Below are 13,748 nucleotides of genomic sequence, written 5' to 3'. Positions count from 1 at the left end.
GGGTGGGCGAAAAAAATAACAAAGGCAAAAAGAGAGAAAAAAGAAGAAACAGTAACAAAGGAGGAAAAAATAAGAATCAAAAGAATACAAGAAAATGAGAAAAAAGGAAGGAAAAATGCTAGAAAAAGAAAAAGAAAGCTTCTGGGAAAAAAGAAACATTAGAATGAAAAAAGAGATAAAGAAACAAAAAAGAAAAGAGCAGGTCCCATCACAATCTAACTTCCTCACAGATTCCTACTCTGTCATTGGGCTGTCATATAAGTTCCTGTTGAACCTTTCCTGTAATCAGGTTGCACGTGAACATGTCTTCTCTGCTTTAAAATGTGTGAAAACTTAGCTAAGAGGTTCACGGTCTTCATGCAGATGTACTCTGACAATTATTGTCTATAGACAATGAAATTGGCATCAAGAAAGTTGCAGAGACCAGTGCTTTGCTTAGGAGAATTTTGATGTTTTAAATAGCCTCCTTAAAATGTGTGGAGCAAAGCTACTTCGTAAGAGTTATGAGAGTTTGGTGTAAAGCCTAACAATCTGTTCGGAAGGCAAATGCAATTTGGATTTCAAATGACTGATACTCTACGTAGGTAAATATGTTTTATTCTATATCAGAATCTTCATATGGTTTTCCTTTGAATTGAAATATTAAAGTGTTATTTTTCTTTTTAAAATATATATGCATTTGTTCCCCACCAAAAAAAAGCATCACAAGAGCTCGCTGCTCTTCCAATCATTTAAATTCCTCCTCTGTAACTAAGCGGGCCAGCTGTGGGAAGAAAACTCCCAGGCTGAAAAAGGGACCCACTCCAGCCCTGCCCATCACCCCAACTAGCTGGCTTAGGCTCCAGCACCCCCTTCATTTGCATTGAGTGATTGAATGATGAAACTAAAATATTCACCAGATTCAACATCCCACAGGTTTGATGGATATCATTTTCAATATCTCGCTGGAACTGGGAGCCCATTCCAGCCATCTTCAGGCAGTGGGCAGGGGACACCCTGAATTGGTTTCCAGCCAGTCGTTGGGCACACAGAGACGGACAACTCACTCGCTCATTCACACCTAGGGACAATTTGGCCCGGCGAATTAATCTGACATGGATGTTTTGGGGAATGTGGGAGGAAATCGTAGTGCCCGGAGGAAATTCACACAAGCACGGGGAGAACATGCAAACTCCACATAGGAAGGTTCTATCCCATGACCTCAGAACTGTGCCGCACACGCGCTAACCACTGCACTGCCGTGCTGCAGTGCTGCCCTTGAAACGATCAAAGATAACATATTGTCTAGGTATGGTCTCCTTCACTGGCGGTCTACCTTTTTGGTGCATACTGCCACCTGTAGTCCGGGTAAAGCAAAGTGGCTTTCAGGGCTGAGTGATCAGATTGAAGATGATATAAAACTACTGTCATTTTACATCCTATCAGGTGCAAATACTCTGTAGGGTTGCAACAACTAATAGATTTATCAACAAGTAATGTGTTGTCACGTGTGTTGCTAACTTTTTTTAATAGCCAATTAATAATTTTTAAACCTTTGGGATTAGACCAGGGGTCTCCAAAGATTTGCCTACGGGCACCAGGGTGCCCCCTAGGGACAGCTGAGGTGCCCGTGGACCTGTTCTGAAATTAGCTCACCAGTTATGTCATTGTTATTTTCTAGTAAAATTATTTTCTAAGTCATTTACTGAGGACAGTATATTTAACCCTAGTGATAAATTGTTACTTTAGAAATAAATTTCAAACTGCGTGCCATTTGCGCTAATGTAACAAAAGTAGCTCTCGGCTTGAAAAAGGTTGGATACCCTTGGAGAAGCCATTGTCCAAGTCATTCAAATTTTATTTTCTCAGCAAAAGGTATTCACCAAATTTCTTAACGGCTTGACTAAAATCATTTTGCATATGTCCATTCAGTAGCATAATCTGAATACTATAATATTGAAGACATTTTTGTACCTCTAGGAGGCACTAAATATTACACACTGTCCCTTTAAGGTGTCCTTCACTTACGTTGTCGCATATATTCCTTCAGTGAGGTAGAGGCAATCTCTGAAGGGTGTTTGTATTTACCCACAAAATAATACTGAATGCGGCAGCACGGCGGCGCAGTGGTTAGCGCTTGTGCGGCACAGTTCATGTCATGGGAACCTGTCGTGGGTTCAAATCCAGCTCCAGACTTCCTGTGCGGAGTTTGTATGTTCTCCCCGTGCTTGCGTGGGTTTCCTCCGGGCACTCCGGTTTCCTCCCACGTTCCAAAAAACATGCATTTCAGGTGAATTGGCCGGTCCAAATTGTCCCTAGGTGTGAATGAGCGAATGAGTTGTCTGTCCCTGTGTGCCCTGCGATTGGCTGGCAACCAGTTCGGGGTGTCCCCTGCCCACTGCCCGGAGATGGCTGGGATGGGCTTCAGCCCCCCCGCGACCCTAATGAGGATAAGCGGTACGGCTAATGAGATGAGATGAGATGAGATAATACTGAATGCAGTTATAGTGATGCTGTCTCAAGCACAGAGTGCTGAATTTCTCCTCATGTAGATATTCTCTCTACCGTGTATATCCTCCCACCTTAGCTGAATTTACGACTACAGTATAAAATAAAACACTGAAGTTGGGGGGTAAGCTTATATGCATGTATTTGGTTGTGTGTCACCGGTAGCAAATGGTAGGCAGCATGTGGGGAGGGATCATGGGTCATACAGGAACAACAAACCAAAATCAATAGGGAAAACATGAGCACAGACCTACTTTTTGCAAATTACATCTATATAAAAAACACTCAGTGAGTAGCCAAGCAAACCGGTAACCAACTACAAAAAGCGGCAATGGCAACAGCTATTAATGCAAAGCTACCCGAGAATAAACCAAGCGGCACAGCAAAACTGAAATGATGAAATAAAATTTATATAAATGTATAATCAACAAATGATTGTAACGAAGAAATGAAATTGATGCAAATTTATGATTAACAAGAACGTTAATAGAATATTTTTAACCTTTAGTATCTAAGTCATAATGAACCTCCAGTGCCTAACTGTACCAAGGGCTTTCAAAAGATAGTTTCTTTATAACACGTAAAAGCTTTACAGAAGTATGTAAAGAAAATTAAGGAGCAGTTTGAAAGAGCTTGTTGATTTTGTGGTGGGATTGGAATGCAATACCATGTGTGTGAAGGCAATGGGTCTAACAGGTGACTGTGCTGAGCGCATTTGAACTGGCCTAGGAAAAAGACACAGAATACAAATGTCCAGCTTGACCTTCACCTGTGAATATAGTATGCTCTTTGGTCTGAGCAACGCCAAACATAACATTGAACGGTGTAAGCAATGCTTAGATGCCATCTTGGTCAATAGCCGCACCAAACAGTAACACTGGAGAGCACCCATGATCAGCCTGGTGTCATCTGAGCTGGAAAAAAGAGATGGAAGTGGGGGGTGGTCACAGGCTCTCACCTGGTCTCGTCGGGCCCTTGTAGCTCACTCTTGGTGCACGTCCAATCTCAATTTACATTTTTCTAGAAAATTCCTAATTGTCTGAGGTTTTACACATGATATAGTTGTTTGGGAGTAAGGAAAGGGATGTAAAAAGAAAAAAATATCATAAACTGTACAATAATGTATATATTGGGGTCTCTTATGTCCGTTTTGCACTACATGGTTCTGGCCTTCCTCGCCTCACCTCGCCTGGCAATTTTGTTTTTTCCATTATGAAAAACTAACTGGTACTTAGTCTTTTGGATCCTGGCCTTTGGTACCCTCTCTGTTGAGGTTGTATACCCTGAACCAGGTACTTAAAACGTCACGTGCGACACTGACCCTAACCCTAACCCTAACCCTAACCCTAATCCTAACCCTAAACCCTAACCCTAACCCTTTTGCCACAACGAACTGAAATTCAGCCTTGTGGTCTTCCGTCGAGGTGCAAGTTTTATCGGCAACGAACAATTCCAGGGTGACTATGGTTCGCGCCGAAGATTCGCACCAAATATGAAGCTAAAATGACCTCAAGACGCAGCACCGACCTCTATCGGAAAAGATACCCGGGGAGAGGCCAGGCGAAGCGATAAAGGCCAGAACTGTGTAGTGGAAAATGGCTTTTGGCCTCAACCTGTCACCCCTTTTTTCCAGGTGATCTGTTCATTCTGTGACAAGATGTTTTTTGCATCCATCCATCCATTATCTGCACCGCTCATCCTCAGTAGGGTCGCGGGGGTGCTGGAGCCCATCCCAGCTATCTTCAGGCAGTGGGCAGGGGACACCGTTGCCAGCTAGTCGCAGGGCACTCGCTGGCCAGGCACAACTCACTCGCTCATTCACACCTAGGGACAATTTGGAATGGCCAATTAACCTGAAATGCATGTTTTTGGAATGTGGGAGGACACCGGAGTTCCCAGAGGAAACCCACACAGGCATGGGGAGCACATGCAAAGACTGCACAGGAACTGGGCCGCGTACGTGCTTACCACTCAGCCGCCGTGGCGCCCCATATTTATTGCATCATGACTGAAAAGAAAAACAATTAATGAAAAATACAAATACACATTTCCCCTTTTTTAAGTAACTGTAAGCATTTACTTCTTTTCTGTAACACACCCAACACTGCCTGGGGCACGCCATTGACTCTCGCGCTACCTGTCGCAGGTGTGTTTTGATGCTGATGATGGCGCTCGTGATATCGGCGAGAGGTGCGACTCAGAAGCAGCCTCCTGATTGGTTGTTCGGCTGCAAGGAGAGATAGTGCAAAAGAGCGAGGCACAAAGCTGGAGGAGCTTCATTCCTTTACACTCGGGCTTTAGTCTCTGCAGTGCACTTTGCGCGTCACCACCTGTTTATAATATTTTGAGTCCAACCCTCCAACCAAGCTTCCAGAGGAATCAGCCGAAATAGAGGACGGCAGCGAGCGATCGATAGCGAGAGGCTGCAGGTGCGCTCGCGAACGGCGGAGGTGATGTCCATGCAAGAGGGCAACATGAGCACGCCGGAGGCAGCCGGCTGCATGGAGCTGTGGAATAGCAGCCTGCAAGTCAGCGCTTTCAACAGCAGTTGCGCAAACGCGAGCGCCGTCCCGAGACCCGCTTACAGACCCAAAGGTAAAATAAATGGGGGGATGAGGGCGTTGAGTTTCTGGCTGCACAAAACTGCCTGCTGCTCCCTCGAGCGTATGTATAGTGAAATTAAATATTGACAATGTTCTTTATTTAAAAAAAAAAACTCCATCCATCCATTATCTGCACCGCTTATCCTCAGTATGGTCGCGTGGTGCTGGAGCCCATCCCAGCTATCTTCGCGAAGTGGGCAGGGGACAGGTTTCCAGCCAGTCGCAGGGCACACAGAGACGGACAACCCATTTGCTCATTCACACCTAGGGACAATTCGGACCTGCCAATTAACCTGAAATGCATGTTTTGGGAAGAAACCGTAGTGCCCAAAGGAACCCACGCAGGCACGGGGAGAACATGCAAACTCTAATAGGGAGGCTGCAATAGCTGAACTTGAACCCTGGACCTCCGCACTGTGGGGTTGCCAGCTAAGGAAACTCCGTCTTATAGTGGGTTAATGTTAGAATGACGAATATACTGTATGATGCTTGTTTCTCCCTTTTAAGTAGACTCCGATGTTTCAAATATTTATGTGTAATTATTCATGTTTTTAAAGAATTATTGCTCACAAGGGAGAGTTGAGCTTTCAAATATGTTTTTAAAGCTGTCTGTCTGCCTGTTTGTCTCCAATACTGCCACTTTACGCATTGGACAATTGGTCTGCAACCACCGGGCCACGGACCGGTACAGAGCCTTGGGTCGTTCAGTTCCGGGGCCCAGAGAAAGAAAAAAAAGTTTCCTCATTTTTTGCCCGTACAGTATGCGTTGGTATTTTTACCATTTTTCATACCCGATAACATCTCAATGTTTGGGTGCATGTTATACATAAGGATTTAGGGGCGGCAGTGGCTCAGGAGGTAGAGCGCTCGTCTTGGGATCAAGGGATCCCAGTTCGAATCCCGGCTCGTCCGTGTTGCATGCCGAAGTGTCCTTGGGTAAGACACTGAATCCCTAATACCCCCAATAAGCAGGTTAGCGCCTTACATGGCTGCAAGGCCGCTATTGGGAAATGTGGAGCACACTGTAAAGCGCCTTGGGAAGTCATTGACCTGAAAAGCGCTATATAAATGCAGATCATTTCATTTCATTTTCATTTCATTTACAGCATTGGACAAATCCAGCTGACCACTTTTGCTCAGCATTGGATGCAACAGGAATTAAACCCAGATCGTGGCGGTAAATGCACCAAATTCTAATCACTGGACCAGCAGAGTTTCAGAGGACATGGGAAAAGGGAGTCGATTTTATTACATCATCACACTATATTTACTCATTGTACAACTTAGTTGAATACATGAGGACATAATTCAATTCATTTATTGACGACATAAAGTATGCACACAACACCAATATGAAATTCACAATGTATTTATTTGTTTACCTTAAAGGTCTGATTCATCATCAGATACACTAAAGAGCTGTTTCTTCGTCTTTCTCTTTTGCATGTATTTACAGTATATCTTTCAGGACTGTACTGTGACTAAAACATGCATGACAATGAGATAAAACCTTAATGCCTTTTCCAATGTTACCTGTATCCTTGATAGTGTAGTGATTAAACAGTGTAATTCGGATTATTATAAATTTGTTAAATTTATTTTTTATTGTCTTTGATTATATCACCGATGTTACTACTTGGCCGTCGTACAGAAAAGGTTGGGGACCCATGCGTTACACTTCCACTTTTCCCTTTAAAGTGTTTTTGTTTTATTTAAAAGAAAAAAAAACATGTGTGAGAGTGCAATGAGTACAAAACGGTTTTTCAAATTTTACTTAAAAAAATGATATAGTTTTGCTATCGATGTGGAGGGGGAGATTGATTTCACCCGCGTGCTGGCATTTTTATTATTTCTAGAATGAAAATGGTGAACGTAAGAAAAGGACTGTTTCGAATATAGTCCAAATGCCAACCCAAACCCCCCAAAATATATGAATTTCACATATTTGCACGAGCAACAAAAGAGCTTGACAGACTACGTGCTGAATATTTCAGCAAGAAGATGGCGTCAACAGGTAGAATATTTTAAAGTTAAGGACACCACCTTTAATGTAGAGTTTTTCAATGTTAAGTTGTAATGAGAAGAACTTCCTGCAACTGAAAATGTAAGCGACATATTACCGTCATTTTTACCCAATAGGGGAGAGATTTGCCTCCAAAATATTTTCACACGCATTGATCAAATCCACAAGTATATTTGCGATGTAGCATACCTAAGATTTTAAAAAACATATGCTTCGACTCAAGGTTAGAAATGTAAATCACAGATATTTTTGTGGATCTGCAAAATACATTCCCACTGGATGTCTTCTTTTGATGGTGCTGGAGAAATTGGAAATGTGCCTTTGAAAGTCCTTGAAAAACGTCTTGAATTTGGCCACTAGAAGGGTGTACGAACCCAGTATAATTAAGTGGTGATTTAGATAAACATGTAATTTAAACTTAGTGGTCACACTTTGCCTACCTCATGTTCAGCCCAAAGAGACCGAAGCTGAATTGCTTCTTTTGTTATGTCTCCACGAATTCCCGCTATTAAGTCCAATTTAAAGAATCAAGTACCTTGAATTGCTCTTTCCTACAATGGAAGAGAAAAATAGAGAGTTCTTGGCCTCTCTTTGATTTTTATTGATCTCATCAACCCTCTCGTGGTAATCAAGCTGCAGAGCCTCAAACTTGGCCGCCTGACTCGCCAACGCTCAGAAAGGCCACAAAGCTCTGGAAATAAGATTTACAGCGTTAATTTCACCGCCACAGTTATAAATTATTCATGACATTCAGTTCACTCTCATTTGTACACATGCTGTAGTCGTCTCTGTGGAGGCAGAAAGTCTAATGGCACCTTTGTGAATTGCCACTTGTTGGAAATTAAATCATTAATTATTGCTAATCATTGCTGCCACCGACCGGTGCTTCGCCACAGATCGGCGAACTACAGTATATGTGGAGTACGATGTTTTTTACATCGTACCTTACTGTGGCGGAGCTGTACTGCATTGGCATTTCGGGAAAGCATAAGAGCATGTTTTATTTAGGCAGTACTTTTTATTGAACCAAGCAAAATGAGTCAGTTTTAATAGATCGGACGGTGTGTTTCAAAGCTTTCAGGTCCATTTTTGTGTTTTAACTCAACTGTTTGCAAAGTCAATGGGCAAGTTATAGGGCAAGTCGGTAACCCAAAGCTTGTGAGGCCCAACTTGAAGAAGGTGTTGAGGATTTAATTGGCTTCTGTAAAAATTGGCGAAGTCGGGAAGGATTTAAGAGCGGCGGCCGTACGAAGTCATTGATTTCCACCTGGAGCAGGATCAAGTGAATGGGCCAGAGTTTTATTAAGCGTCAATTGTCTGAGCTGAAACTTTTTTTCAAAGTGATGGTCTAACTACATATACAAGAAAACAAATTTGTTGAAATGTAGTGAACCTGTGAGTGTGAGGCAAAGGGATGCTGTCGACTGAGTAAAAGGTAAATTTGTTATTTCGCTGTGTGTTATGAACGCTAACCACAAAATATTTTCCGATTACATTTTACAGTGGACCTTTTACATCATAGCTGCAACTAACGACTATTTTGAAAGTTTCCTGGTCAAAGAATATCGAATAATCGGATTAATTTTTTTAGCATGAAGTACATTTAATTTTGTGGGAAATGTTAAAAAAAACACAAGAATAATGGGTACAGTGAAAAATACAACTTTGAACATACTTTAGATTCCTACAATAATTAAATACAAATGCCTTGAATAAAACCAATTAATCACAGTCTTTGGTCAATATAGACATAAATTAATTAATACGTCTTTTTCCATTTTTTAGGGACAAGAAAAACAATTTAAAATCAAGTAAAACCTTTTTTTCACTTTGAACGATGAACGGGCTTATTAGCCGCAGCAGAACAGTAAACAAACCAACTTTTACACCTTTGTTTTTTGGACTTCATGCGTTTAATTACAAATACGTTTGTCAGGCACGGTTTGGCATAACGCTCAAGCTCTCTTGTACAGCAAAAAAAACACGTATGAAATGTATAATGCTTGTCATTAGGGTTGCACGATTTTGGAAAAGAACCTGATTGCGATTTTTAAGACCTCGATGTGATTTTTGATTTTACAAGAAAGGTGCATTTCTGTGCTTGTTTTGTTTTTGGGGTGAACTTAAACATAGTGACATGCATACTTACCTCGAGATGACGTTATCACCAACTGAGAGTATACGACTATAGCAAAATAATAACTAGAGATCTACAAATAAAAACAGAACTGCAGTTGAATGCATAGTCTTTCTTGTCATTATACAAAGGTACAACGAAATTGGAGAGCTACTCATTTCAGTGTAATAAAGCCATTTAGAGAGCGGCTGGCTAGCTACACGCTAGCGTCGGGTAACCGCGACTTTTGCAAGGTCCATGTGATGATTAAAATACAAGATTCACAAATGAAGCAGTAGTGCACGAGTGGTAGCTCCAAGTGATCCGTTTCGTTGGAAATGGATCTGGCATTGGTAACTAGCCACGTTTGGCAGCGGTGGGATAAGAGTTGTTAACCTAGCCGTTAGCTTTCCCTTCGACCGCGCCTCCGTCAATTCCCGGATGTGATAAGAATTTAGGCAGCACCTGCTAGTGATCCCCTTTTGTTTGGGTGGCCATTTGTGCAAGGGCTGTTTGACTGACTGGCAGCTCACACCAGGCTATCAAAGTTGTGCACATACAGTACGTCTTTCAAACTTTGCCTCGCCTTTATTGGCTGGTGTCATTAAAACCTGCTTCTGACTGGCCGCTGTTAAACCACGAAATGTGACAATTCTTGTTAGAAAAACACTCCATCACTCAAATAACAAATAACTATTATTAAAAACAAGTGATTTGTGGTTACAGTATCGCAGTACGTCACATCGCAATATCCATTGGAGTTCGGTTAATAGTGCAGCCTTACTTATCATTATTCCGTGTTGGCTTAAATGTTACTTGAATCTTACCGATGCGAGTCAGACTCCATTTTGTTCAACTGTCCAGCTGTTTTCTTGAAATCTTCATGCATCACAGCGGTACTGCCTGGATACACAAGGTCTGCTTTGCAAACTTTGCAATGAGTTAATTTATCCGCCATATCGAGGCTAAAATACTCCCGTCAGAAGTTTTGTTACGTGTAGTTGTCAGCCGGGACGGAAGGAACACTGAGATCACTTGCACTCGTTTCTTGGTTTTTATTGGAAGGAAGGAATGACAGGACGTGAATCTTCGATCCGTTGTTTGACGGATTGTCGAGACTTGACAGGCGGGTGAAGGCTTGGCGGGAATGGTCGTGGACAGACGTTGTCGTCGTGGTGTTGGTTGGAGCTGGAGAAGAAGGGCGTCGTTGTGTTAGGAAGAAAGATCAGGAGGCAGGTCATAGGCAAATTCGGACACGGGTCGGCAACGGAGATCAGGTAGAAAAACAGGAGGCAGGCAAAGAGTCGGAGGTACGGGCTTTCTGAGCATATGGCAACAGATCGCATAGTACAATCGGACAAAGTGTTACCGGAAGCTGGGGATTTAAATTTACAGGGTGCGCCAATCAGCTGTCCTGGCTGTTGGCACCAAATCCTGAACACAGGTGTTCCCGATCCAGGTGATTGTCACAGTAGTTGATCTTGTCGCTGTCATTTCTGAATGTTACCACTCGCGTCAAAAATGCAGGTTTAGCGGTTATATTGAATTTTCGTCTCAAAAATATGATGTGCCTCTTCCCCCCGAAATCTAAATATTTTGCTTTTAAGGCTCTTTGTTTCAAAAATGTTCCTTGACCCCTGTTCTAGGACAGCTGAAGTCAATCTGTGGCACCTAACTACGTAGGTGCAGTGAAAATTTAATTTAATGTTACTACAATGCAAAGAAAAATGAGGAACTAAACGTTTTTTGCTGCATTTTTTTTTTGCTGTCCTTCAACAAACAAGGCAGTGCTTTTTCCGACACGTACAAACTGGTCACCTGGGGGCAGTATATAACATTTGATCCACATGCATGGTGATTTTTTACAACATGCTAAGCTACAGCAATATGATTTGTTTTTATTTGCACCTGAAAAATAATCATATATATGCATTAGAAGTGAAAATTGCTCGACACAAGGTAATAAAATACAATCCAAACAAAGTGATTCAAGGACATTTTATTTGGAAAGTTTGGAAAGAAAAAAGTGTACCTGCAAATAAATTAGATTTTTTTTTAAATGAGCATTGCAGCCTCATTACCTGCTAAATCGGATAATATTGTTCATTTAGTGCGAAAAATGTACTCGTTCAATTAACTTTCAATTAGTAAAGAAAAACATTGATAAAACATGATGGAAAAATTACCTTAACTATCAAACCAATGTTAGTCTTTATAAAAAAATCATAGGTAAATGCATTTGTATATTTTTACACAGTGGAATCCATACCTAAGGTTGCCACCATGTTTGTGTTGCAACCTGCTGCTATGCTGTGCTCTATAGCACTGGTTCTTGTTCGCATTAGACAATAAACTTCCATCTAATGGTCAAAGGTTACACTCTAAGGCTTTAAGTATTATTTTCTTTTTAAAATAAACTATTAATGCATATATAGATTGAAAATGTGTCCAGTAAGTTAAAATTTGCAAAATTATTTGCCAACAGATTTTGGTTTTAGGACAATACAGTGTGTGTAAGAAACCTAAGGTCTAATTTGTTTATCAAGCTTCTTATCACAGCTTGAAGGTGCTTTAAAGGTTTGTGCACACTGTTAAAATTCTGCTTGTTGTGAAGTTTTAACTGCCATCTTACAGGAAGCCACAACTTTTTATCGTTTTAACTTAAACGTCAAAACATAACAAAAAGCATCAAGCGATGGTATGTCTTTAAAAATGTTTACAAATGAGAATATTTCAACAAACCAAAACATAGCAGAAAAATTGTTGTTATTATTCGCTTTTACTTAGTGAAATGTTATTTGCTAAATTACCTTGTTTACCCGACTAATGAAACCTTATATACTGCAGAATTCAGTGGATGAGATCAGAAATGCATACACTACTTATAGGTGTGCGTTTTTATACAAGGTTTTACAGTAAACATCCTTTTTAGCAATGATTGATCATTCAATAATCTTTGCTGGCCATTATTGCGATACCTCTTAAACAACGGGATTCTAACCCAGGTCGGGACGGTGACGACACAGACACTTTACCACTAGAATGCCAGTGGTAGGGATAATATACAAAAATGCATTAGAGTTTATATCATTATCACACTATTTCACCCACGATCCTAGAAACGCTGACCTGCATAGTGCATTCTGATACGTCAAACCACTTCCTTACCTGTGCGTCAATAATGTTGGGAAAGACAGAAACAGAAGTATTTCAACAAAATACCATACAAGCTCTTTTATGTACACATACATATTGAACCAACAGGTTAGTGGCGTGCAGGTGAAAAAGTGGAGAGAATGCACAATGCGAATCAGCGTTTCTTTCACCTTGAGTAGGTATGGTGTAATAATGAGATAAGATCATCATAAGTTGTTTGCACCTTTGGTGGTCTCATAATAAGGAGTCAGCGCACTCATCACTGTGACCCAGGATCTATTCACGTTGCAAACAATGTTTTTGGATCATGTCTCATCTCTCAACTCATTAGCTGCACCGCTTATCCTCAGTAGGGTCGCGGGGGTGCTCTAGCCCATCCCAGCAAACATCGGGCAGTGGGCAGGGGACACCATGAACTCGTAGCCAGCCAATCGCAGGGCACACAGGGACAGACAACTCGCTCGCTCATTCACACCTAGGGACAGTTTGGACCGGCCAATCCACCTGAAATTCATGTCTTTGGAATGTGGGAGGAAACCCGAGTGCCCGGAGGAAACCCACGCAAGCACGGGGAGAACATACAAACTCCGCACAGGAAGTCCGGTAGCTGGATTTGAACCCACACAGGAGGTTCCCAAGACCTTAGAACTGTGCCGCACACGCGCTAACCACTGCGCCGCTGCCCTGTTTTCGGATCATAATCAGCTATATTTATTAATTGATTAAACAATGCATGTATAAACATGGTAGCTCTTACTGTAGTGTCAATTTCCTGTGCCTTATAATTGGGTGAGCTTTATAATCCGGTGCTCCTTAAAGTGCGGAAACTGTGGTACATATTCTTTTGTTGATCGCCGTAATGTGCACAAAAGAGTGAAGGGCTTTACATTTACATTCCGGCCATTTTGCCTCGTTCGTTTGTGGATGCACTATTTACTCAATTCTCCAGAGATGCTCCCGAGCTGTAATTCAGCCTCCGCTTGTCTGCTAAGGCTCCCCTTTAAATAGATGTGCGCTCACGCCTACAGTACATGTCTCTTGCTTCCTCCTGTTTCCTACTTAACACAAACACTGCTCAACATTCTCACCTGACGACCAATCGCAGAAATGAATAATCAAACGATTAACAAACCCTGCTGGTGAGTAATTGAAACTAGCTCATCGTTAACGTTACCCATGGGCTAAGGAGGGTCGAAGGATTCCCCAGCAATGGAGGATCGATGCAGTCCCGCCCTGTGGGAGGCCACAGTGGAACAACTAATTGAGTTGAATACTGCTGTATCAGTAAGTTTCCTCTTAGGAAAAAGTGCGGCATTCACATTAAGTGCTGTCAAAGGACTTATTGGGCAGCACTCTAATGAGA

The 13,748-nt window shown here is 41.8% G+C and overlaps 1 protein-coding gene across 2 annotated transcripts in view; it reads left to right on the top strand.

The window, feature by feature from the left end:
• The first annotated feature begins 4,804 nt into the window (after positions 1-4,804).
• LOC148369444 (cholecystokinin receptor-like) overlaps positions 4,805-13,748 on the top strand; it is a 47,430-nt gene continuing 38,486 nt past the window's right edge. For both annotated transcript variants that reach the window (XR_015849878.1, XM_088329947.1), the window contains exon 1: positions 4,805-5,082. Coding sequence is in view for 1 of the 2 variants with exons in the window: in XM_088329947.1 (XP_088186073.1) it covers positions 4,941-5,082 (142 nt within the window). In the remaining variant the exon portion in view is untranslated. The remainder of the gene's footprint in view (positions 5,083-13,748) is intronic.

Source organism: Urocampus carinirostris, chromosome 3 (assembly GCF_059441175.1).
Source record: "Urocampus carinirostris isolate Australia breed hairy pipefish chromosome 3, RoL_Ucar_1.0, whole genome shotgun sequence".
In the NCBI taxonomy this organism is placed as follows: domain Eukaryota; kingdom Metazoa; phylum Chordata; class Actinopteri; order Syngnathiformes; family Syngnathidae; genus Urocampus; species Urocampus carinirostris.
The sequence above is the reverse complement of the archived record's forward strand: the minus strand, read 5'-3'. Positions and strand labels throughout refer to the sequence as shown.